We start from the raw sequence: 27929 nt of genomic DNA on the forward strand, positions 1-27929 counted from the left end.
TATGTTATAAGATTACTGCAACTTTTTTACAACATTTTTTCGTTCTTTTTTGCGCCTAATACAGTGCTTAATTGTAAGCAATTTTTTTGGCAATCAATTTGCTTAAACATAGATTTAAAAAAGTTGATACAAATAATTTCTTATCAATATGGCAAAAGTTTTTGAGTGTTTTTATATGAGGGCTGAAATATTAAAAGGGTTAGAAGAAATCCATTATACTATGAAACGCAAAAGGTATGAACGTTTTAATAGTCAATTCCAGCACATTCACATGAACGAAAAATATTTTCATCAAAAATCCCATGATTTGGCAGTATTTCTAAAAAAACATCGATGGTGTGGTGACGAAAGAAAGAAATTTACAAAACGCTATTCTCAATATGTATGGAATGAATTAAATCCTTTCATACAAAAAGAACATACACTTAATGGTTGTAATTTATGTAAAAATGATGAAAACCCAGTTAATACTTTTCCCATTTCGGATAATCATCGGCCAAAAAAGTGTCAATCACCGAATAGCGATATTACTAATATTTTCACAACTAACGCTGAATTGAAAAACAATCTATCTGCCAAGATTTCAAGTGCTGATATTCCTTTTACTAAAAATTCGCTTCCTTACATGAGAGAAACATGTCAATTGGTCTTGGCAAACATCAGCAAGTCTTGGGATTCTTTTTATTATACACCATTTCTAAAGGTTTTGTCAAAGTTGCCCTCAACCAATTTGACGGAAAAGTTATCTTCTGCAGATAAAAAAAGTCAACTACGAAAGTCCCACCGGAAGTTTAAAGCGAATGTTGAAAGTGATTGGGAAAAGAATAGCAAAGACACTAATACTTTGTTTGGTGTTCGTCAATCAAAGTCAGCCGATTTAAAAATTCGCTCAAGCCTTTACCTTGAATCTAAACAAGATGCAGTTAAACGAACGACGTCTGTTAATAGTAAGTGCGATAGAATGATATGAGGAATCTTTTTTATCTTTTATATTATTTATTTATACATAATCATTGTGTGGTTATCATCGGTGTGATCTAAATAAGATTTTCTTTATCTAAATTTGTCTAATTTCATTTTATTTAAATAACTATTTAGGCAATGCTATTGGCAAAAAGAGAAAAAGACATTCTCCGAATCCGGACAACATTGATTTTAACAAAGTCAATATGTTAAATGAAGTACAGGAAATGAAAAAAGGCTCTGAAGTATTGGAATCTTGTTAATTTTTGTAATTTAAATAAATAACGTAGATCAATATAATGGAATAAACAAATTACCAAAACTTTCTGCATACAAAATAAAATAAAATATATAAAGTTAAAAATAATAATTAGTTTAGATTAACCTCTCAGCACTGGCAAAGAAATGCAAAATTAAAAACAATTAATTTAGATTAATCTCTCCGCACTGGCAAGGAAATACAAAATTCAGGGATCAAACGGTAATATGGTTGTTCGTGAGTTCTTGGAACAAAATAATATTGATATAAACACCTTTAGCGGTACTAAACTTAATAAAATTAGAACGAGAAGAAAACTCAATAAGCTATCAGGTAAATATATAAAATAAATATCAGGTAAACTTTATAGATAAATTTAACTATGCGCTCAATTTTTATCATCGCAATAAGATGTAAGAAATTTTTTCCCTTAACAAGAATGTACTAGAATAGACTATAAAAATGTTCATATTTTGTTTATTTGTAGAGTGTAATTAATTTTTTAAATCTAAATCTTTAAAAAATTTAAAAGTTTTTATAACACAGTACTACAGTCAAGGCTCATCCTCTACTAAAGTACTGGACTAAAAGCAGGGTTGTTAGGTATTGTTTTTACTCTAAGGTGCTTACTATGAGGGAGCGGGGGGGGGGGGGAGGGGAGCGTTTAATAATTTTCGTAAAATTTTTCCCAGCCACCCCAAGCTTATTAAAAAATCCCCCCTCCCCCCTCGTTTATTAATTTTTACTTTTTATCAATAAAAAAAACTATATCTCTAAACTAAATAAACAAACAGTAAAAATCGAATTTAAAAATTAGAAAATATATATCGGTCACTGATAAAAGTAAAAACTTTCAGTCCAAACAGACTATAAAAATTGTCTACCTTTAAAAAAATCTAGTAAATCTCGATTTGTTGAAAAGGAGATTTTCGTTTATACCAGTACATCCTTTTATTAACCCCTCTTATTGTTTATTAGATCTGGAATAAAAAATTCCTACATCCTGTATCCTGTAAAGCACCTTAGAGAAGTTACGTAATTGCCTACATAAGTAAAAAAGTGTAACTTTGAAAATAACAAACACAGATTTATTTGACTTGTAACGATAAGGATTTTATAAATTATAGATTTTTATCAAGAAATAATCTTTCTATGTAGGTAGTGGAATCTCTGTACCAATCCCACGATCATTTAAGAAGATTAAAGAGGATTTAAATCAAAATATCACTTCTGGAAAATATATTTTAGGAACATTGATTGAGCAGAAAAAATACCCAACAATTGCTATTAATAAGATTGGAAAATTAGAAACGTCCATATCTTCTATTTCAGGCAGAAAAATTTCATTGCATGAAATACGCAAAAGGATTTTCGAAGATCATTTATCACAAAAAATCATTCGAGAAAATCCAACAAGCATATATAGAAGAAATTTGATAATCTGGTCAGATCATGCTTCGATTTTAAACTCCGGTCATTTATTACTAACTGTTAAATCAATTTATGATGAAAAACTTTACTATAATGCCAGAGAAATGTTTTCATTAACTGGTAACTGTTATAACGTTCAAGAATTAGCGGAAAAGCCTCATTTATACATATTTGGATGCATAAATGACACAATTGCAGGGAAATTATCTTATATAGAAACTAGATTAGAAGACATTAAAGATTTGCATATTCCCCTAAATATTGAAGGGAAAGTAGTTCACGACGTCTTACGATTTTTTCACGTTAATTTAATAATTTTAAAATATGTTGTATTTGTTTACATTTTAGTTAACTAAAGCAGGGCAAGTCAGCACTTTGAATGAAATGGAACATGACAACCGATTTAAATTTAATAATTTTTTTTGTTTTCAAGTTTAATACATTTTTATACTTTCCACAAAAATTAAGAACTTTTAAGAGATAAAAAAAAGCATTTGAAAAAGCATTAATTTAAAATAGCAATCTTTTGGAGAGAATGATACTTTGCTTCCAGGTGTACTTTACTTAAGTATCATAAAGGTCATATCTTAATTTACTAAAGTAACTTAAGTAAGTTAAGATATGACCATATCTTAATTTACTAAATTAACTTTAGTAAATTAAGATGTGAACTGCTAAAGTTTTATCATTTAGGTGATCATCCAGAAATACAATTTGAAGCCGGAAATCTCCATGGTGGCCAGTATCCATGTTTATGCGGCTGTAATGTTAGCCAATTTACAGATATTCCGATTGTTTATTCGCATAATATCATATAATTAGAAGAGAGAAGGAAAAAAGTAAAGTAACATCGCTTTTAATTAAGTTACATGTCGAGTTTTCTTAATATAATTAGCACAGAAACGTTTAACGTTTAACGTTTAATGTTTAACGTCGTTTCGTCATTAGTTACTAGGCTTTGAAAAAGCGCGTTCTCTAAATGCACGCGGCCATTAGAGAAAGATCTCTTCAGCGAGTTGAAACTCTTTTCCTTTTGAAATCTAATCATTAGTTTAGATATATTACATAAAGAATCATATTAAGAGAAATGATAATCGTTAAGATCATATTATATTTGAAGTAAGTATATAAAATAGTTATATATACATTTTTATTAGCTAAAGTAGAAAGGATTTAAATTTTTATCAGAAAAAGTAGAAAGGATTTTAATCTTTTAAATCGTTTGTATTTTGTTTGTTTTAGCTTTTCTTTTAGCAGTTTTATTTTTGATATTTTATTTTTTAGAAGGAAAATAAGGGTATGGATGTTATTTAAAGTTATACTAATGCTATTTCCATAAATAAAACTTTGAAATCATTACTACTTTGAAATTTCTGTGATGCTATTAACTATTATTGTTCTTTTTTAGAAAATTTAGAAAAGTAAATTAAAATTTTGTGCCAACACTGACATGGCATGTCACATGTTACTGTATGTAAAGATTAAATTTTGTTGTGAGGATTACAGTTCTTATGAAAAAAAAAAAGAAGGTAAAGAGTATTGTTTGTAAATATATATTTTGTATCTTTTTTTAATTTTCTGGCATCATTTTTAAAATTTTTATTTGCACACTTATAGCGTTTTATCAATGTGTTTTTAAAATAATGTAAAGTGTTTTTTTATTGTTTGTGTATGTGTTGATATGTGTTATATAATTGTTTAAAAATTTGTTTAAATATGTATATGAGGTATATATATTTAACTTTATATACATATTTAAACACATTTATTGTGTTTATAGTTGGTACATATGTTTATATTATGTTGTTTCCGTGTTTTCAAAGTGCTGTGACTTGGTAAACGTGTAGAGCAAGATTTGTCAACTTTGCCAGCCAAGTGATGTACTTTTAACAGAGGGTTACACGATAGTTATTAGTGTCAAACTGTTACTGCTTTAGGTCTTGCTGTTTTCAAGCCTTTATTAATAAAGATTAATAAAGATTAACTTTATATACATATTTAAACACATTTATTGTGTTTATAGTTGGTACATATGTTTATATTATGCTGTTTCCGTGTTTTCAAAGTGCTGTGACTTGGTAAACGTGTAGAGCAAGATTTGTCAACTTTGCCAGCCAAGTGATGTACTTTTAACAGAGGGTTACACGATAGTTATTAGTGTCAAACTGTTACTGCTTTAGGTCTTGCTGTTTTCAAGCCTTTATTAATAAAGATTAATAAAGATTAAGATTATTCTAAAAATACATAATAATGTATTTTAATAACATTTTGCATAATGTTGTTACTTATGTTTTGTTATATATGAATGTTATCTTACTTAAGTTATTATCTACATATATTATATTAACTTATGGTGTGTGCTATTGTTGTGTGCTGTTGCTGTGATGTTTTTTGTTATCTTTTGAGTTAGTAGACATTTGGCTTATCTTCATGTTGGTGTCTATTGTTAAAAATGGATAGGTAGTTTTATTAAAAATCAATAATCTAAAAGTCAATACAAATTATTTTGCCATATATACAATTTGATTTATCTCAATTTGATTTTTTGTCTTTAGCGCTGTTTACTACATGATTTTGCTATAAATATTCTGGAATCATGATGTTTCAGCATGAATTATTTTGTAAAAGCTAACATAAAATGTTAATATTTTACAACTCCTCTGGTAAATCATTACAGCTTTTCTCTATAAGGTTCATGGATTTTCATTTTTTGTATGTAATGTTTTTCTTATTTATTTACTTATTCATTACATTTTTTTATTTTAGATTTATCAGATGATGTATTTATGTGGTATAGAAGAACAAAATATTGTAGAGTTTTGTGAATTTTTAAAAAATGTTTGCTAATAATTTTTTTTGAAGAAATAATGTTTAAATTTGCAAAAAAGGGTTTACAATGTTTTGTTTTTTTTTTTTAATTTTTCTTTGTTAGCAGTATGTTTATTATTAGAATTGCATGTTTTTAATAATTTTTTTAATTATTTGCTAAGCTAATGTTTTTCAAACATCTCCCAGCTGATATATATATTTTTTTATAGTCATAAGATTATTGTATAATTTAATTTAAATGACAGTCTGTTATATTTAAAAATTATTTGTGTGTGCTATTTAGAGTAGAAAGGAAATTATATAGGAAAGATCGCGATCTTCAGGATTCGTTTCTTTTCTGATTCGTATAACTTTCAATTGAAAGTGAAGTTTAAATGGATGATATTAGGCTAGAAGCAGATATTAGTTTAGAAAATGGAAATGTTAATAGGCAAGTTAATTGTCGCAGAAATGAAAGAGATAGGCTCAGGCGAGATGAAATTAATAATCGACAAAATGCTAGAAACGCTGCTCGGCAAGCAGCAAATAATTCAAACCCAAATGAGGAGAGCTTAATTAGGCAAATTGAAAATAATCGTCGCAGAAATGAAAGAAATAGGCTTAGGCGAGATGAAATTAATAATCGACAAAATGCTAGAAACGCTGCTCGGCAAGCAGCAAATAATTCAAACCCAAATGAGGAGAGCTTAATTAGGCGAATTGAAAATAATCGTCGCAGAAATGAAAGAAATAGGCTTAGGCGAGATGAAATTAATAATCGACAAAATGCTAGAAACGCTGCTCGGCAAGCAGCAAATAATTCAAACCCAAATGAGGAGAGCTTAATTAGGCGAATTGAAAATAATCGTCGCAGAAATGAAAGAGATAGACTTAGGCGAGATGAAATTAATAATCGACAAAATGCTAGAAATGCTGCTCGGCAAGCAGCAAATAATTCAAACCCAAATGAGGAGAGCTTAATTAGGCGAATTGAAAATAATCGTCGCAGAAATGAAAGAGATAGGCTCAGGCAAGATGAAATTAATAATCGACAAAATGCTAGAAATGCTGCTAGATATGAAAGAATGTATTGTATAGCAAGAAGCAATACTATTCCAGATTATAATTATTTAGGAGAAATGAATTATGTTTGTCAGCATTGTGGTGCTAAGAAATTTCCTGATGAAACACATTTTTTATGTTGCCATAATGGAAAGGTAGTTTTGTCGCAACCTTCATCATTTCCACAAGATTTAGAAGATTTATTTAAAGGAAACTATGCAGATAGAAATGCCAATCTGAATTTTTTAAAATATATTAGAAATTATAATGCCTGTCTATCTTTTGCTTCATTTGAAGCTAATGTAGTTCAACCCATGAACCATGGGCCGCCATGTTTTAGAATATGTGGTCAAGTTTTTCATCGTATAGGTAATCTAAGACCAAATCAAGGTGTTCTGCCAACATATTGTCAACTATACATCTATGATCCACTTGCAGCAGTAAATTTTAGAATGCAACAACGTGGTAATGATCTTTGCTTAAATGATTTAATGTTTCGATTGCAAACTATTATTAGTGAAGAGAACCCATTTGCTCTTGCATTTAAAAACATGGCTGAAGTGGAAGATGAAGAAGTTCGTCGAGCAGCTCTAGAAGGGCGCTCAGTGTCAGTTGTAAAAATGTCTTTACTTGAAGGGCAAGATAGACGTCGCTATAACCTCCCTTCACATAACGAAGTTGCAGTTGTATTTGTTGGTGAAGATGGTGCACCACCTGCTTCCAGGGAAGTTGTTATTTACCCAAGAGGTCATCCTCTTAAAACTATATCAAGTTTGTCTGCCAACTTAGATCCTATGGTTTATCCTCTATTTTTTCCAAGGGGTGATGCTGGTTGGCATAATCAATTGGTTCACAACCCTGAGCGTGCTACATTGGTTAGAAATCATGTTACATTATCTCAGTATTACAATTATAAACTTTCAGTTAGACACTTTTTTTCTACACTCTTTTATGGCAAAAAACTGTTTCAGCAATATGCTGTTGATGCGTATGTTAAAATTGAAGGCCAGCGCCTTGCTTTCATCAGAAATAACCAAAACAAACTGAGAAGTGAGCAGTATGATGTCTTACACGACCATGTAAACAACCTCAGAAATGATCATAATGTTAGACCAGGGCGTGTTGTAGTTTTGCCATCAACTTATGTAGGAAGTCCTAGAGCTTTAAAAGAAAACTTTGAAGATGCTATGGCTATAATTAAAAAGTATGGTAAACCAGATCTTTTTATTACTTTCACTTGCAACCCAAAATGGCGCGAGATAACTGAAAATTTATATCCAGGTCAGACAGCAAATGATAGACCTGACTTGGTTATTCGAGTATTTAAACTCAAATTAAATAACCTTCTTAATGACATTTTTAAGCATGGTGTATTAGGGAAAGTTGTAACACATGTTCAGGTTATTGAGTTTCAAAAGCGTGGTTTGCCACATGTTCATATTTTATTTCACTTTGCAAATGATGATAAGCTTGAAACAGCACATGATATCAATAATTTAATATCTGCAGAAATTCCAGATCCGATTGTTAATCGAGACCTTTATGACGTTGTTAAAACTTGCATGATTCACGGTCCATGTGGCATACTGAATCCAAATTCTCCCTGCATGGAAGATGGGGTGTGCAGCAAAAACTATCCTAAAGAATTTAATGCTAACACAGTACCAGTTCATAATGGTTATCCGCGATATAGACGACGTGATAATGGTTTGGTTATAAATATTAAAGGTAACAATGTAGATAACCGCTGGGTGGTACCTTACAATCCATGGTTATCAAAGAAATATCAAGCTCACATTAATGTTGAAGCTTGCATGTCTGTTAAGGCTGTTAAATATTTGTACAAATACATATACAAGGGTCACGACTGTGCCAATATTTTAATAAGTGAACAAATTAATCATGATGAAGTAAACACTTTTTTAGATTGTCGTTATGTTAGTGCACCTGAAGCATTGTGGCGAATTTTTGAGTATCCAATAAGTCATATGTCACACACTATTATACGCCTTAAAGTTCATCTACCTGAAAATCAGTTAGTGTATTTTAGAGAAGGAGCAGAACAAATGGCTTTAGATCGTGCAGCTCAACGTGATACGCACCTAACAGCATGGTTTAAGTTAAATACTGAAAATGAAAGAGCACATTGCTATTCGTATGTAGACATTCCTTATCACTTTGTATTTGATGATAAACATTGTAAATGGAAGATTAGACAAAGGGGTGGTGATAAGGTGATAGTAAGAATGTATAAAGTTAATCCAACTGGAGAATTGTTTTTTCTTAGACTGTTACTTTTGCAAGTAAAAGGAGCAACATCTTGGGAGGATGTGCGTACTGTTAATGGTATTGTCCTTGAAACGTTTCGTGAAGCATGTGTTTTGAAAGGTTTGTTGCAAGATGACACTGAAGGGCAGAATACTCTTTCTGAGGCGGTTTTAACACATATGCCAAAGCAAATTAGACAGTTGTTTTCAATTATTTTAACCTTTTGTGAACCTGACAATCCTTTACATCTCTGGAATACATACAAAGCTTTTATGATGGAAGATTTCATTCACCGCTCAGTCCCACTTCTAATAGCTGAACAAGCTACTCTTCAACAAATTGAGAAGATTATTAATCAAAGTGGTAAAACGCTGGCTGATTACAATCTGCCTGTTATTGATGAGTTTATAGGCTTAAATCTAGAAAATTTTGATGAAAATGTTCAACAATCTATTGACGAAGCCAATCGAATGAGACTGTTGCTTAATGTCAATCAATTAAATGTATGTAATGCTATTCTTGCTGCACTGAATGAGCAACCAAGTGTAGAAAATCAACATTCTAGATTGTTTTTCATGGATGGACCAGCTGGTAGTGGAAAAACCTTTACTTATAATTATTTGATTGCTGAAACCATAAGTAGGGGCTTTAAATCTGCTACAGCTGCATGGACTGGCATAGCAGCAACTCTTCTTTCAAATGGATCTACATTGCATGGCTTATTCAAACTTCCTGTTCCAATATTAGATAATAGCACATGTAATGTAACTCCTAACTCTATGCACGGGCATTTTTTAAGACAAGTTAGTTTGTTTTTGCTTGATGAAACATCCATGATACCTAAACATGCCTTAAATGCAATTGATAGGTTGTTAAAAGATATTTGCAACAACAACTATCCGTTCGGAGGAAAAATCATTCTTTTTGGTGGTGACTTTAGGCAAATTCTGCCTGTTGTGAAAAGAGGACAACCAGCTGAAATAGTGGAATCGTGTATAAAATGTTCTTTGCATTGGCAATGGGTGCAGAAGTTTGCATTAACTGAAAATATGAGAGTACAAGATGGGGAAGGTGAATTTTCCCAATGGCTATTAAAACTTGGGAATGGAACAATACCTGTCAAAGAAGAGGATCCTTTTAAAGGATGCATTGAAATACCAAATCAGTGCATTATTAGAGAAAATGAATCGATTGTTGAAAAGATTTTTGGAGATGCTGATCAAAATGATTATTCTAAACGTGTGATTTTAACACCAACCAATTTTGATTCATTATCAATCAATGAAGAAGTGCTTGAATGTCTGCCGGGTGAGGTCAAAATTTATTTAAGTGCTGATCAAATTGATACTGATGACCCTAATGAAAGAAATAACTTTCCTGTTGAGTTTTTGAACAGCTTAACTCCTTCAGGTATGCCACCTCATTGTTTAAAATTGAAAATTGGTTGTGTAATTATGCTACTTAGAAATTTAGATCTCAAAGCTGGGTTATGCAATGGTACTCGAATGAAGGTTTGTGCTCTTCAAAATAATTATATTGATGCAGAGGTTTTGACAGGTGTTTCTGGTGGTAAACGGGTTTTTGTTCCTCGAATTCAATTGGCTCCATCAGATTCTAATTTACCTTTTGTTCTAAAACGTCGTCAGTTTCCTGTCAGATTGGCTTATTCAATGACAATTAACAAAAGTCAAGGTCAAACATTTGATAGAGTTGGGGTATATCTCAAAAAACCGTGTTTCTCTCATGGTCAACTATATGTTGCATGTTCAAGAACTAGAGCATTTAATAGTTTGTTTTTCAAAATTGATAAACATCTCATTCAAGGTATGGTAGGTGAAAAGTGTTACACAAATAATGTTATATTTTCTAATGTTCTTAATTTATAGTCTTTAGATTTTCATTTCGAAAATTTACTGTTTGTAGGTTGTGAGCATATTTTGTATGTATAACTTTATTTATTATTTTAATATTTTTTTTCATAGTTTTTGATAAATATATCTGTCATTTAATATTGTTATAAAATGTGTTTATATGTGTTATATACCACCATATTTGTTTATAGTCGTATATATGTTTAAATTATATTGTTTCCATGTTTTCAAAGTGGTGTGACTTGGCATTATGTTGAGCAAGATTGATAATCTTGCCAGCCAAGCGGTGTACTTATAGCAGAGGTGTGACTTGGCAGCATTTAGTGCCAGGCGGTGTTACTGCTTTAGAGCTAGATGTTGTCTAGCCTTTTTTTAATTATTCTGGAAACACATAATAATGTCTGTTAATGTTTAGCGTAATGTGTATGAGAGAGTATGCAACCTTGATCTTTAAATCTAGGGTGTTTTAATGTCCTAAATTTGAAGTAATTGAATAACTAATATGGAACGTAAAAACAAATATACTTTTATGTAGTTATATGATGAGTAAAAAGATAAATATATAGTTAACTTTAAATTGGTTTTCTAATTTTGCCTTTCATATTTTAATTTGGTTTGTTATTTTCGCTGGATTTTAGGATCAAGGGTGTAAATATTCTATTGTTATGTGTTGTTGTTGTGCTGTTTTGTGTTGATAGACTACTTGGCTTACCTTCACGTTGGTGTCTATTGTTAAAAATGAATAGTAGGTAGTTTCATTATTGGAACTTACTGCTTTTGTTCATTTACTAAAAGCCAAGGCATCATTATGCCAAAAATGCAACTTATATCTTAATTTGATTTTTTTTTTTTTTTTTTTTTTTTTTTTTTTTTTTTAGAATTGTTAATCCTTTTGTACTTCGAAACAGATTTTATAGTTACATTTTCATGTTTAAAATGAACTGTTATTTCAATAAGGTTACTATAAATAGGTAAATTGATTTTCAGTTTTTATGTGGTGGTTTTTTTTTTTGTGTGTAATTATGGTATCATAATTTCTTTTTTTTTTTTTTTTCTTTAAGATTTACGATTGACGCTGATTTCTTTTTATTGTAAACTTTTGTCAGTTAAAATGATATAAATATATGCAATTAGTTCAATTATTTTAAAATTTTCTCTATTTTATCTCTAATAATTTTTTGTACCTAATTTAGGGGATCCTTTTAAACGGGGGGTCGCAACTAAAAACCTTTAAAAACATGAATATGGGAGTTTTGCGCATTTGTCAAATATCGAGTTACTTAAATTTTATAAGGTGTTTAACTAATTAATGAGCTTAGTTTGTATTTGCAACACTTTTGAAGAAAGAAAAAATTCTTATATATGTTAAATTCTTATTTATACTAAATTTTTATATATATTAAAGAGAAAAACTCTTTTACATGGAAATCATTGTTTTACATTTCATTATCTTGGTAAAAGGTCTTCATCAAAAACTTCGTTTCTCTTAATAAAAATAACTATTCTCCTGGCCACCATTAAAGCAAAAACGGGGAAGGGAGGTCCTTTATTAGTGTCAAAATATTTAAGAGAATTAAATTTCGAGTAACAAAAGGAATTTTTAGTAAATGGTAGCAAATTACCGTTTACCAAAAACTATTGAAACAAAGAGGCCACAACACTGATCTCTATAACAACTGGATAGCGCAACTCCGAGCAAAACTTCTTATTTTTTGACGCCAAAATCGCCATATTGGAAAGCCCCAAAAATTTTAATCCCGTAAGCTTTAAGTTCTGTTTTTCGGCTTATCGCTTTATCGCTTTATCGCACATATCAGATTTCATTGTTCTGGGGCTTTCCAACATGGCGATTTTGGCGTCAATTTTGATATTAGAGATGCGCTATCCAGTTATTATAGAGATCAGTGGTAAAAATACTATTTTAAGATTTTTTGGCTCATAAAAGGGATTTAAGACTTAATCGATTGTGGTTTCCTATTAAACCGCAATAAACAACGATTAGAAAGCAATATGGCCCAGACGGAATATGCGACATAAATATCAAATTTGTATTTTACTCATTCACAAAAAATGGAGTTAAGACAAATTGGCTCTCATGTCCAGATATGTTTACTGCACATATTAGTAAATAAACTAACTATTTGCGTAATGAGTTAGACGCCATGATGAGTTATTTTAGGCATTGATTAAAATTGCTAAACACAATGCAATTAATTGAATATGCTAATCGTAATGTAATTTGTAATAATGTAATGCTAAAGTTAAATGCGCTTTTACTTTTTAGTTACTCTTGGTTGTTTTGTTACGCTTAGTGAAGGACAGGTTTTGTTTGTGCGCTGTTAGTTTTTCTTCTGTTCTGGAATTTTGAGATTGGAATTTCCAGTTATTTAAAAAAGCACGTTTCTATTATATCTGTTCTATTACATCTTATCATATCTTTCAAGTAGGTTATATTCTGTGTTGTAATTAGCGTAAAAATTGCATTATTGTATCGCGCATCAGAAGGAGCGTTGTGCGTGCGTCATATATTTATTGTAAAGAAATTCATTGTACACAATGAATTTTCATTGTACACAATGAATATTCATTGTACACAATGAATTTGGAAAACATATAAATTGTAAAAGCTGAGAAGAAAGGAGAGAATTTTATAAATTGTTATTGTAATGACAACACGGTCATCTTGATTTTACATACTCTTTTATCACTTAAATCGTTTACATTTTTTTTTTTTTATATCTTAATATGTCTATTTTTATATTAAATTTGTTTCTTATATTTCTTTTTATTTTTATATCGAATTGATAGAATGTCCCAAATCGTCGATGAAGGTTTGTATTTATTTTGATGTGTGTCATGTTACTGATTCGTATCATGTTAGGTAGTTAGTTCTTAAAGATATGTTTATTTTTAGTCGCTGAATTACTAAGAAGTAAGTTTTGTTCCCTTTTGTTATAATGAAATGTTACAAATTGCAGTTCGTTTATGTTTGTTGATTTAAATTAACTTTACAATAACAAATTGGTTTAGACGAAAATCTATGTAATCCAGAAAGATTAAATAATTATTTTAATATTGAAGTAATTAAAGAGGTTTAAGAAAGAATCGAATTCAATATTTGTTTGCTTTTCTGTTTAGATGACAACAGTATAATTGAAGAAAGTAAGTTTTAAAAAGGAAAAAAAAAAACTTCTTAATGTGTTTTTTTTTTTGAAGTAGGTTTAAAATTTCAGGTTTTTAAAATCTTATATTGTTAAATATTTTATAATTAAAAAATATCTATGTTAAATTTTTAAAATCTTATAATCTTAAATATTTTATAATTAAAAAATATCTATGTTAAATTACACCAGGTTGTAGAAAATAGTTATAGTTTAATGATAAGGTTGTAAACAGTTAGAGCCGATTGAATAGATCAAAGATCGATTTAATCTACTTAACCTACTACCATAGTGAAAATTCACTATCAATTGTTTGTTTTTCTGTTTAGATGGCAACAATGTAGAGAGAGATAGTAAGTTTTAAAGGATTTATTTTTTTAAAAAGTAACTAAAATGTTTTTTAAAAAAACGTTGTTGACTTTAAAGTAAAATAGTAGGTTTTTATAATTTTTACAATAAGCCCAAGAACATAGGTCCTACTTAAAATTGTCAGTAATAAAGAGAAGAAATTTAAAATTCTCAATAAGAAAGCTTTTTATTATATTATATCAAGTAAGTTTAATTAAGATTTATTTTCTTTAGTTGATAAAGAAAGAGCTAATAATGGTATTAATTACATTAGTTAAATGAGTTTATTTTTAAAAAGTTAAGTAGATATTTTACCGTCTATACATTTAAGTGCTTTGATTATTTAGATACCGAAGTCAAGGAAGAATTAAGTCAGTGTTTTTTGCTATTAGATATTTGTTAACAGGAATTTGTTTATTTGTACTGTAACTGGAATTTTAAAACTTCAAGTACTTAAGCTTTATTTTTTCTTTTAGGAGAGTTGGAAAAAAAACTAAGTATAAATTATATGAATATGATTAGTATAGTTAAGTAAATGAAGTATTTATATCTGTACCTCAAAAGTCCAAGGTCAGTTTTCACACTGTAGAAATTGTCCAGGAGAGAAAAAATAGTAAAATAATTAGTCTTTATTGTCTTATTCTTGATGGTTAAATTTGTTATTTTTTCGTGTTTTATTTAATTTTTCTTGAGGCACATTAAATATATTTTTGAAAAAAATTAAAAATAAAAAATTAAAAAAAGTGAAAAACCATTTCTGAACAATCAACCTTTGTCTTCTGAGGTACAGATACTAAGATTTAAAGTTCATTTTAGTTTATACTTTTGGTTTAGTTTATAGTCAATTTTGGTTTCGTTTTTGTTTGTTTTAGCTTCAGTTGTCTTTTTTCTTACTTTAGACAACTTTATGGAGGAAATGAAAGGGTTAGGTAAAAAAAATTATAATATATTAATGTAAATATTATTTTATCAATTATTTTGAGGTATATTTTTTATCTTTAGTGTCTGGTAGAAGTACAACTGGTAGGACTGTGTTTTAAATTTTAAGTATTTTTTCTGGAGAAATATGTGTTTAGCTGAAAGAATTATTTAATTTATTAATATTATTAAGATAAATTCAAATATGACATCTTTAAACTTCGCATTTTACTCATTTTTATTAAGATTAAATTTTTTACCAGTTTAACTCTTTTTTATTTTTTTTATTTTTTAAACATTTTTAGCATCCTCTTCATCCTGTAAAAATGGTGAGGATATGCTTTATATTTTGATTATATAAAATTGCAAATATTTTTAATTTTTATTATATCCTTCTATTTGTAATTTTAGATCTGTTAACTTTTGAGCAGTACAAAAGATATCGCTCCCAACACCCAGGGCCTCTCTCGGAGAGGTCCTTTAATAAGTGGCGTACCAATGGCGGTATAGATGAGCCATCCTTTAAATGGAGGGCCCATCCATACCGGGGTGTTGGGAGACACCGAAGAAAAAACAGCAACCAAAAGGTTGTAAATGTCTTCTATCAGTGAAGATATTTATAACCTTTTTGTTGCCGCTTTTCACTTTTTTTTTATTATTGTAATTTTTTATTAATTTTCTTTAATAAAATATTTTGTTTATATGGTTTGTTTTTGTCTTTTTTAATTAAAATCTTATTTTTACCAATTAAACTTATTAATTAAACTTAGATATAGTTAACTTGAACCATTACTCAATCAGCATAACATGATATCATAAAATCACATTCTTTATAATGTAACATTCTTCATAATATAACAATATTTTGTTAAAAATAATTCATTGGTAGTTTAATTTATTGAACTCTCTGCTTTTAAAATTTTCTATAAGCCAAGACAATATGTTTTGCTATATAAATGCAATTTATTTATATCTCAATTTGATTTTATCTTTTTTTATCGATTTATTGTTAGGCTATTTGAAGCATTAGTTATTTTGTTTTTTAGTTAGTATTTTAAATCTATTGTAATGTCTTTTAAATTAAACTAATTAAACTAAATACTACTAAAAGCCAACATGAAATAACGTCATAAAACAACACCGACAAGCTGCATGACAGTAGCTTAAGTACAACAACAGGTTACCGAAACTCAGGTATATTGTCTTTCAGTTTGTTTGGTTTTTTTTTTTCTTTCTCTCCCTCTCTCTTCATTCTATGTCTACTTATATTTTACAATTTTTTATTTAGGCTTATCGTATGACGCATTAATGCAATATAAAAGATGAAAGTTTACATATTTTTAAATTTTTTATACACATGTTTGATTGTAAATTAACTTTTTTTTGTTTAAAACGTATTTGTACTCAATGGCTTAGTTATTTTTTATAAATTTATTAAGTAATGTGTATTTAACGTTTTAAAGTCGATTTCCTTTGTTAAAGAAACATGTAACAAGTAGCTACTAAATAATTAATAAATCAAGTATAAATTACGTTCGTTTTACGTTAATGTGATTAAATAAACTACATGATATAAAAATATAACAATATTTCCGATTTATATTTTCGTCAATTTAAAGCATGTTGATGCGTTATTATTTTGTGTTAGTAACTAAAAACGCAATATGTTGAATTAAGTAATGTAGAGGAAAATGGTTTTGCCCTACTCTGATATGACTCATCTCATGTAAATTACGAAAATAATGTTAAGTAATTGGTAAATTATTTTACCTCCGCAAATTTTTTATTTTCTTTTTACAGATGGTTTAATCTTTACAATTTAAAGGGCAAAACCTTAACTAATACCCTAAAAGGGTATTAGTTAAGGTGTTGAAACTTAAAAATTGTGGAAAACAGCCACTATAAATTAAGTAACAGACCGACCATAACCCGTATTACGGGTTGCTTTTCGCTAGTGTGTATTAAACACAAAATTATATATTAATTTATATATTATATACATACATATTATATATACAAATTATATATTAAATTATATAAACAGATCTTACCTCTGACAGAATAGATATGAAATTATATTTATTGGAAATATAAAGACTAAATAGTTAATGAAAACTGAAAAAAACTACTTCATAAATTTAAACTATTTTTAAATCTGAAATTTCATTCCACCATAGTTTTAAGACACAGTATAATTATGTTTAAATATTTATAAATACACTACTTATTACAAAATATTTATATATTTTTTATATGACTAACTGCAAATTAAAGGTTGTTATTGATCCAGCAGGAAGAACAGCAAAAGCACTAGCTCCTTTTCAAAAACTTAGCATTTCCAACCTTGATTTGGAAATATCTGTACGCAAACTGAATAAAAATATTGGAGTAAAAAGAACCAAAAAACAATCAGAACAACTTCTAAAGCAAAACCTTATTGGTGTTTCCAGAGCTCCTGCTCTGTGCTTTGGCAATGAGTTAAATACTCTTGTTTTCTCAAATCTGGATAACTATGAGGTCAGTCCTATAGAGCCACTTCATGACTTTAAAGGTCATATAAAAAACATTTGGGATGTTCTTCCTGAAACACTAAATTTTTCAGAAAAAAAATTATTCAAAGATTGCCTTAAATTATGCTTTGGTGAAAAGGAAAATGTGCGAGGGGCTGATTGTAGATTATATACAATTGTTGTATACAATTCCTTGAAAGAGATCTGCACACTAAATGTAAAAATACTTTTGCAGAATATTATGGAACTAGTCAAATCTGCCTAATAAAATCACCAAGAATAAACTGTATGGTATATATTATCATTCAATCACAACACATTTACCAGAAGTTGCACGCATTATTTCACCTAGTTCGCTGCATACTGAAAATGAAGAGCAGATGTTCAGCAAAATCAAGCAAATTAGTCTGAACACTTCTTCAAGAAAACTGGAATCAATACGCGATAACAGTATCATTCGAATCCAAGCTGAACAAAAGTTTTTAGAAGATATCAATTTTAATAAACAAAAACTATGCTCAATTTCTAAAATAACAAAGTTTAGTAAAGCAAGAGGTAACAATAAAATGTGTTCAACTATAATCATTACTAATTTATATATATATATATATATATATATATATATATATATATATATATATATATATATATATATATATATATATATATATATATATATATATATATATATATATACGTTGCTAGTTTCACTTTTTTCAGAATCGTCAAGATGTCTTTCTATTTTCTTGTACTTTAAGAACATTGAGCACTTTCTATTTTCTATGTTCTGTTCTTAAAATTGAGCACTAATTTTGTAAAATACACTAACACAATTTACATCCAATTTAAAAAATCTATTGCAAATAATAAGTATTCCAGATTTGAATAATAAATAATGTGGTTTGTTATAAATCATTATATTATATACTAATTCATAACATGTTATGAACTCATGACATACTCAAAAAATAAGAAAACTTTCTTGAAGGACTTTTTTGGTCAACGCTTTATTATAAACGTTTAGAAAAATCCCGCGGGATCTGAACGGCACAATTTTACGTCACCCTCAGATAAACGAAACAAACCCGAAATTTACGGAGACTGGCCTTAAACTACCTGAGTAGTCATACTATAGATAAATACTGGCCTTATGATTAACATAGAACGAGCTGTTAGTAATAAAATTTGATACAAAAGAAAATTTATTTTCTGGTTTAGAAACATAGACCCATTCCTTGGTTTGACACTTCACTATATCTCAAAGAACTGGACCCTAGAAAAGCTTCTGGTGTATTGTGGAAGTGCAGAGGGTAGAAATACATCTCAAAACATTGCTGAACTTCTTGACAAGACCATTAGTGAGATTCTAGGCCTTCCATCAACTGTCAATAAGATCAGCACAAGTCATAATGCAGCTAATATGCTAGCAGCCATCCCAAAACTAACAAAGGAAATTCAGGAGGGCCTTGGGTGTATTTGACCATATAATTAACCTTGTGGTGACTGAGCGTCTCAGCATCCCCGAAGTGAAGAATGCTGTTGATGCATTCAGGAAACTGTCATCTAGAACTCATAAAAGCAGCATTGATCAACAGAGGATCAAGAAAGAGTGTATGAGGATAAACAATCAATGTAAGGATGATTCAAACATTGAAACTGGTAATTAATTTCATTTAACTTTTCAATTTTCAAAAATTCGTAAAACCAAATTTTTGAACTTTCGTCACTAAAATTTAAATTTGAATTTCAGCCGTTTGAAATTTTTTCCCAGTCTATTTTAATTTAATTTGTTTGAAAATTTGACACAAAATTAAGTTTATTTTACTTTTCAGACATCGTCTGCTAGCTCTGAGCGAGTGTTTTCATCAGGAGGTGCAGTTATGACCTACAGAAGGACAAAGCTTGATGTTGAAGATGTCCACATGCTAGTTTACTTGTAAGGACAACTTGCCAAAGGTTAGGATCTCCACAAAGTTTTAGAGGATGAAGCAGAGGAAGATGCTGACGAGGAATTTCTTCAGGAAGAAACAATTGAAGTCTTGGTTGAAGGTTCAACCAAAATTCATTTTACTAAGGAAAGGGGTAAAAGAAAGTTGGATGTCAGTCTCTTGGCTTGATTGCAGACAGAGTTGTTCAAGCTAAAAATAGTGGCGATATAATAACTCACGCAACTGACTCTACCACTCGAAAGCATATTGGGACCTTTGCACCTTCTGGTTTACATATTAACCGAGAATATTATTTTCCTTTGCCTACATTAGCAATTGCTTCAGAAACTACAGCAAATATTGCAGATGGAATAAAAACAACAATCGAAATGTTACAGGAAGCCTCAAAATACACCTCAGAAGAACTATACCAGAAGGTAGATGTTCATATGACTGACAGTACTGTTCATAATATAGGAATATCTAAAATCACAGCTAATATAATCGATTGAGAAATTCCAGCTGGTCAACTGTTTTGCACTACACATACAGCTTTAGGTTTTGACAGAGCTATTGAAAAAGTTCTAAATCAAATTGAAAATGAAATGAATATGGATAACCTTTTCAAAGGCATTCTGTTAGATATATCTATTAACTAAAGTATTTCAGTTTAACAGTAGGCTTATATACCAATGTTATCTTGGTGATGCAGAACATTTGCCAAATTGTAGTTGTCCATCTTGGTTCCGTAGTGCATATCTATGCAAGCACTTTTTTGCTATTTTCAAAAAGCAAAATCTTTCTTGATTTGATTTAGGTGCAGCTTACCGAGACTATCCCTATTTTGTTCTACATTTAGAATCTGAAGAAAGTAGTCCAACAATTGCTGTAGAAAGTCCAGGTTTTTCTCTATCTTTTGATATTTCTCCTGAAATTATTAGTAGTGATACAGCATTGTAAAAAAAAAATCTGAATCAACCAACATTGATCTAACTTTGAAAACGAGCCGGCACTCATCGCAAGCATGTCGAGAACTATTAAATGACATTAAACAGTTGACATATCTATGTAGTTCTCAAACAGCATTAGATAATTTATTTGAAGAGCTACTTAAAGTTAAAACTGCCTTAGCTGAAAGTCTTCCTACTGAAAAAGGTATTATTTTACATCCATTTGTTCAACCAGAAAACTGGAGCAAATCGGTAACAAAGTTACCTAAGTCATTTAATCTACCGGTTAGATGCAAAAGAAAGTTAAAGCGAGTTGGTGTGATATACGATCAAAATAAAGCTTAAACAGAAATGTATTTGAAAGTTAAAAAGGAAGTTCCTTGTAATTCTGAAATTATAACAGATCACTTAATTGAAGAAAATTGTGAAATATTTACTGTTGAAAGTGATGTTCAGTTAAATAATGTGTCAGTTGAAGAAGTTGAAACTGGCAAAAGCAATGAACATAGCAGAGCCACTGTAGGCCAAGTTCATGATGATGGATTTCAAAAGAAGCTGCAGCATATTCAAAGTCTCAAATCCTCTTTGATTCTAGATGCTGAACTCTTTGAAATTAATAATTGTCAAATGCTAAATGATAACATTCACTTTAGCCAACAAATGATGTTAATTCAGCTAGATATTGATGTTGGTCTACAATATCCCTTAAAGGGAAAAATTAATGCTTTTAATGAGCATCACTCTGCTCCTTTTATTCAAATTCTACACGATGGAAATCTCCACTGGGTTTGTGTGAGCACATATAATTGTGAGCCAGGAGAGATTTATTTGTTTGACAGCCTTTTCCACGGCTCTATTTCTGTTGAGACAAAAAAGCAAATTTGTTCTATTTTGCACTACAATAAAAAGTATATTTCTATTAAAGTTTTACCTGTTCAACAACAAACTAATTTTGCTGATTATGGACTGTATGCAATTGCCTGGGCTCGACAAATCCTTGAGAAAAAAAAAAATCTTCCAGTAGCATGATGTTTTAGCAAGGGCGAATGAGAATAGATAGGAAAATTGAGTATGCACCAAACAGCGTTGTTATATACTTAAACATGCAAGTACCAGGGCGGCCAAATTACAGTCCAAATATGAACCCAATAGAGCATCTTTGGACATGATACACCGTGTTAAAAGCCAGCACCCACCATCTAACAGTCTAGACGAGCTGCGACAAAGTCATATCCGCGTGTGGGAAGATATCCCTCAAGAAACGAGTAGTTCTCTAATTAGAAGTATGCCAAGGCGCTGTCAGGCTGTAATTACATAAAGTGGCGGTAACAATAGTTACTGAAAGGTCAAAAATGTTTCAATTAAGCTGTATAAGTGTGCATAACAGAAATAATCATTTCACTTTATCTTGTTAAACGAACCATATTTTTGTTATTTTTGTTTTTTTTTCACCATCCTCAAAATCAATTTTATTATTATCATCGAAATAATTGTGTTCTATTTTGAATGTTTGTCAGAATATATGATAGTTTGCACTACAATGAAAATAAATATAATTACACAGGTCTGCGACATAAAATTTTTTTTTTAAATTTAATAAGTGATTTTAATAGTATTTTCTACGCTGATATCTGGAAAAATAGTCAAAAAATTCCATCATGTATAGTTATTTAACAAACTCCTTGTCTAATTTTAGCTTTTTCGATATTTTTAATAACTAGTTCAGTACTCTAGTAAGTTTGAATTTTGGTTTTTAAAATCTCTGCAAACTGTTTTTTGCCTAAAGTACAAGTTGTTTTATGGACAATGGCTACCAGAGGATGTAAAAACTCACCAGATTGCTTCTGCTACATTTGTAGTGACTATACCATTAAAAAGCGACAAAGAAACATCTCTAATTTTATTGAAAAGGTATATTCGGCCTTAACTTGGTATAAAGTCAGGCGATTAAGATAAGTCTTGGGCTCCACACAAATTTTGTTCAATATGTCGAAGAACTGAGGCAATTATTTCACGGTAAAAAGCAGTACTTACGTTATGGAATACCCGTGGTTTAGCGGGAGCCCAAAAATCATAGTGATGACTATTATTTTTGTCCTTGCAACGTACAAGATTTCAATTTGAAAAACAAACAGGACATTTCTTACCCTAATATTCAATCAGCCATTCGCACTATTCCTCATGGACCTGGAGTACCAATACTCTCTCCTCCAGATTCTTTGAATGATATTTTAGATGATCACGAGACATAGACTCAGCAAGGTGATAGTGAAGAAGACAGTGATTGCTACGATCCTGGCACAACCAATCCCATTCCGTTCTCACAACCTGAACTGAACAATTTAGTTAGAGACCTAGGTCTTCCTAAAGACTCGGCAGAAGTTTTAGGATCTAGATTGAAAGATAAAATTATGTTGGCTCCGGGTACATTCTTTTCTTGGTATCGATCAAGGAACTTGTATCTTTCTTCTCTTAAAGAGGTGACCTGGTATTTTGCAGTGATGTTCCTGGACTTATAGAATGTTTTAAATTAGAATATGGTCTTGATGAGTGGAGACTTTTTATCAATTCATCAAAAAGAAGCCTTGAAGCAGTACTGCTGCACAACGGCAATAAGTATGCTTCTATGCCAGTTGGACACTCGGTGCACTTAGAAGAATGTAACTGGTTTTAAACAAACTCAGCTAATCAGACCACAAATGGACACGCAGCATTGAAATAACTTTTAAATGCGGGGATTTAAAAGTTATTTCAATGCTGCTTGCTCAACAAAGTGGCTATACAAAGTTCCCTTGCTTTCTTCGTGAATGGGACAGTCGAGACTGAGCATAGAATTCTCGAAACTATTTTTGTTTCGATACGTTACGAAACGAGACTCGTAACGGAACTCTTCTCGAAATGTTTTTGAGTTACGAGAGTAAAGTTTTTAAACTTTCGAGAAATTTATTTCGATCGGGTCCCGGTTGTTACGAGAATCATTACGAGAACGGTTTCGAGTTTCTCGTAATGATTCTCGTAACAACCGAAACTCATTTTTCCCAAATTTTCATTTTCTCATTACGAGAATTATTTGTGTTTCGGGATATTTCGAGTTCCAGAAATGATTTGCAAAAAATTTGATTAACCAGTTAATCCGTTGAAGTACGCATTTTTAGGACAATTGACGAGCGCGTTTTTTTTGTTTTCTTTTTTTAAAAAACACAATTAAAGGTTGAAAATATTAATTTAAAGTCTTTTATTATATTATTTATCAAGACTAGGACTATTGTTAGGTTAGGACTATTGTAATTGACTAGGTTAGGACTAGGGTTGTTCGCCGTAAAAAAAAACTTGCGAAAATTTCGCATTTTTATCTTCCGTATTTCAAGTTGCTATTGCGAAAGTTGTTCTTGCGCAAATTCACCTTCCGTAATGCGTTATACGAAAAAAATAAATAATAATTATTCCGCAATAACTCTTTACGAAAAGAAACTTGCGAAACAAATCATTTCGAAAGAATACTTGCGAAACAGTTCCTTACGGAAGGAGCGTTTCGGAATGTGCACTTACGCATAAAATGAAAGAGCTCTGGTCAGAAACTCATACAAGCTTGTTTATTTTTGTTCGTACTATCAAAGAATTTACGTTTATCTTTCAAAGAAAACATGAATAAAACTTCTAAACATTAGATATGAATACAGTGCAAGTTGTCAGCAAAATCTGTAGTTGAATTAGAGCGTGGGTGAAATAGGTCGTATTATCGCTATATTATTATTATAAAAAATAAAAGGAAAAAAATGTCTCCAAATAAAAGGTAATTTTTTTTTTTTTTTATTTTGGTTATTATTTATGCCTCTTACTTATTTAAAACGAAAAATCCCCTTTAATTTTGATGTTATTGGATTCTTATGAAAAAAAAAATATTCATTTAGAATACATAGTTTATCATTAAATAAATATTTTCTTTATATATTACTCTAAAAATATTATCATTTTTCTTTCACAGAGGACCTCATTTAACAATGGAACAAAAAGGAATCATTGTTGGAATGAGTGCGTCCGGTAAATCGATACGCCAAATTATTCAAATTATGAAAGCTCAAGGTGTAAACATTAGTGTTGGTGGAGTTCACAAGATACTTTCATGTCAGAAAAACAATAAAACAACAGCTAGAAAAAAAGGTTCTGGCAGACCAAGAAAAATGACGGAAAGAGATTGTCACAAGTTAAAATTCAATGTTTTAAAAAATCGAAAAACCACTATGACGCATATCGCAGAAACTTTTACATGTTCTGATGATAAAAAGGTTAGCCGATGGACAATTTCGAGGCGTCTTAAAGATCAGGGGTTCAAAATACACCCATGTAAAAAAGTACCTCTTCTTACAGCACGCCATAAAAAGGCAAGGTTAGCTTGGGTAAAAAATAATAAAAACACAGACTGGACAAAAATATTATGGTCAGATGAATCACGATTTTGTTTGCATTCAGATCGTCCACAGATGTGCATTAGACGTAAGAACGAACAATTAAATCCAGATTGTATTCACCAAACGGTAAAGGGTAATCTTGGAATTATGGTTTGGGGTTGTTTTTCTGCCAAAGGTGTGGGCAGATTGCATAGAGTCGAAGATGGATTACGAATAAATGCCAAAGAATACATTAGTATTCTACAAAAATCTTTGCTGCCCACATTGGAAGAATTAGAAGAGGATGAAATTAAATTTCAACATGACAATGCTACTTGCCATACGTCTAAACAAGTTAAAAAATGGCTCAAGGATAACAATATCTTCCTTTTTGAAAATTGGCCTGCCCAAAGTCCAGACCTTAATCCCATTGAAAATTTGTGGGACTATATGGATAAAGAGGTCCATAAAAATAATATTTCATCTTTGGATGATCTTTGGGCAGCCATAAAACAAGTTTGGGTTACGATACCTGACCGTTTGATAGCAAATTTAATTGAGTCGATGCCGCGTCGATTAAATGAAGTGATGAAAAATGGTGGTGGCCACACAAAATATTTATTTTTTTTTTCAAAATGAGTCGTATATATGTGTATGTATATGTATTTAATATAAGCGATATGTTATATTTTATGTATTATATTTTTAATTGATTAATAATACATAATTTACTGAAAAATTGTACTGTTCACTTTTTTTTGCTCGCCAGTGTATATATATATATATATACACATATATACATATATATATATATATATATATATATATATATATATATATATATATATATACATATATATATACATACAGTGACCTAGAAGGATTAAGAACGTTAGGACGGGGTATGGCGGTGCTGAAACAAAATATAAGGGGGCCTAACGTAGCTAAAATTTTTAAATTTTAGCTGCGTTAGGCCCCCTTATATTCTATTATTAAATATATTAAATATATTATAATAATTAGTATTTTAGTTACCTAGTTAATTATACGTATTTGATTCATAAAACGTAATTATATTTAAAATTAGCCGCGTTTCGTAAGTGTTTTTCTGTTAAGAACCGTTTCGCGAGTTGCGGTGCGAAAGAGTTTCGTTTCGAAAGAAATTTGGTTTTTTATCATTATTTCAAAAAATAAAACCTTAAAATGTTCATATGTTGCAATACTGAAGATAAAATTTGATTATAAACCTTTTGGTATATAAAAATTTTATTTTTTACAATTATATCCGTTTGGCCGACAAAATTTTGTTATAGACTTCAAAACTTCGTTTAGCGAAGGAGCTCGTTCCGCAAGTGCGACTTCCGTAAGCGCTACTTTCGTATGTAGCAAAATAGTTTTATTTCGCAATTCAACTTGCGAAAGGCGACATTTCGTAAGTAGCATTTGCGAAATGAACATCAACGGTTTTTTTTGTTTCGTAAAATTCGGTACGAAAAAAAAAAAATTCCTGATTCTCAATATCCTTCCGCAAGAATTTTATTTTTCCGGAATTGCACGAAATATTGCGGTTAACAACCCTAGTTAGGACTATTGTAATTGTAATTGTAAAAATTAAATACAATTACACATTACAATACAATAAAATTGTATTGTAATGTCACCAATATTTAAGCTTAATTTTATTTTCCGTTTATATGAATAAACGAGCTAGCCCGGATAGCGAGACCTCACTATTTTTTGCTGAGATCTCGGCAAACGGGCTGGTTAATTTCTTATATAAATTTGTACGCAAGCGTACAAATTCTTATATAAGAAATTAACCAGCCCGTTTACGCGGAAGCTTATGTAAATTCTTTTATAAGCTTCCGCGTAAAATAATAAATTTAATAATAAAACTGGCAACTTCCGTGTACTTAAAAATTTAGTAGTTTTGCTTTTATAATTTACCAAAGATCAAGTATCTTTTGAGTAATATAAAGTAATAGCTACTTTTTTATCTGCTGATAGAGCAACTACGATTGTTTCTTTTAAGGCGCCTTTTTCTTGCTTGTTTCATTATTTTACCGACAAAGAGTAAAATATCACTTGATATCATTTTTTATTTTTTTTGGCAAAAATTCATATAAACGCAATTTTAAAACTGGCTCGTTTTCCGGGCTAGCCCTTGTCCATATGAACAAGCCCTAAAAATGTTAATGTCTTGAAAAGTTGAAGAACGGTTCTTCAACTTTATTAAATTTTAACAATAAAATATTTTTTTTTATTACAATAACAATAAATTGTTATTGTATTACAAAGACGAATTACAACACAATATTTACTTGTTATTGTAGTGGGTCATTACAATACATTTTTTTTCAGATATTGTTATTGTTTTATAAAGATGAGTTGCAATACTATAATTATTGTTATTGTATTACAGAATTACAATAGTTGTAAATCACAAGTATTGTTATTGTTTCTAAATTAAGTTAATACAATAACAATAATTATTGTTACTGTTATTGTTTTCATTACAATTACAATAGTCCTAACCCTAATCAAGACAAAAGAGTAAAGTTCAACTAATTTTTGTGGTTTTTACATCTTCTACGGTAAGAAAACACTTTTTAATTGTTTCTTTGTTATTTTTGTTGCTTTTAAAGGAACATTATTAGACAAGATTGTTGTTAAAATTGCTAGAAACAAAAGTATTGATGATTCAATTTTTTTAATTAAGTTAAAATATAAGTCATTAATTTAAAAGTAAGTATTATTAAAACATTTTAGACCAAAGTTTAAAATACTTAACAGTAGAATTATCATGTTAACAAAATGTCCACATTCATAAAATGCAGTACAAATTTTGGTTCTTTTTTTCCGGGAAAGTGCTTGGTTAGTTTTGTAGTTCCTGGAACTTTTTGAAGATCAGACGTGTTTGATTGAAGTCCGGAAAAAAATTAATTTGTGACAAAATTTTTGATACTTAGACTCAACACTCAAGTCAAGTCAACATGGTCAGGCCTAGAACAGAGATCTGGAAGCATTTCACAGAGAAAGTCACTGAAGGTGGTGTGGACAAGAC

General features: G+C 30.0%; 2 protein-coding genes, 1 long non-coding RNA gene and 3 pseudogenes across 3 annotated transcripts in view; 5 read left to right on the forward strand and 1 right to left on the reverse strand.

The window, feature by feature from the left end:
- Positions 1-27929, reverse strand: part of LOC149880876 (uncharacterized) — a 189979-nt gene that overhangs the window by 72912 nt on the left and 89138 nt on the right. The gene's annotated exons all lie outside the window — the stretch shown is intronic.
- On the forward strand, positions 626-19079 carry LOC145188600 (uncharacterized; annotated as a pseudogene).
- Positions 5048-10777, forward strand: LOC149880889 (uncharacterized). The gene is made up of 2 exons (XM_090067845.1): positions 5048-5316; positions 5420-10777. The coding sequence occupies exon 2, from the start codon at positions 5857-5859 to the stop codon at positions 10675-10677; it is 4821 nt and encodes a 1606-aa protein (XP_089923971.1). The 5' UTR covers positions 5048-5316; positions 5420-5856; the 3' UTR covers positions 10678-10777.
- On the forward strand, positions 11534-15244 carry LOC145181119 (uncharacterized). The gene is made up of 10 exons (XR_016445360.1): positions 11534-11633; positions 13471-13493; positions 13577-13594; positions 13801-13824; positions 14153-14176; positions 14406-14429; positions 14519-14542; positions 14648-14668; positions 15071-15100; positions 15174-15244. It is a non-coding gene; the product is annotated as an uncharacterized LOC145181119 (long non-coding RNA).
- Positions 19238-21506, forward strand: LOC149880890 (uncharacterized; annotated as a pseudogene).
- Positions 22284-22961, forward strand: LOC149880891 (uncharacterized; annotated as a pseudogene).

This window comes from Hydra viridissima, unplaced genomic scaffold (genome assembly GCF_058129835.1).
Source record: "Hydra viridissima isolate aposymbiotic clone 2 unplaced genomic scaffold, HvirCarnegie_v1 scaffold_12, whole genome shotgun sequence".
Lineage (NCBI taxonomy): Eukaryota > Metazoa > Cnidaria > Hydrozoa > Anthoathecata > Hydridae > Hydra > Hydra viridissima.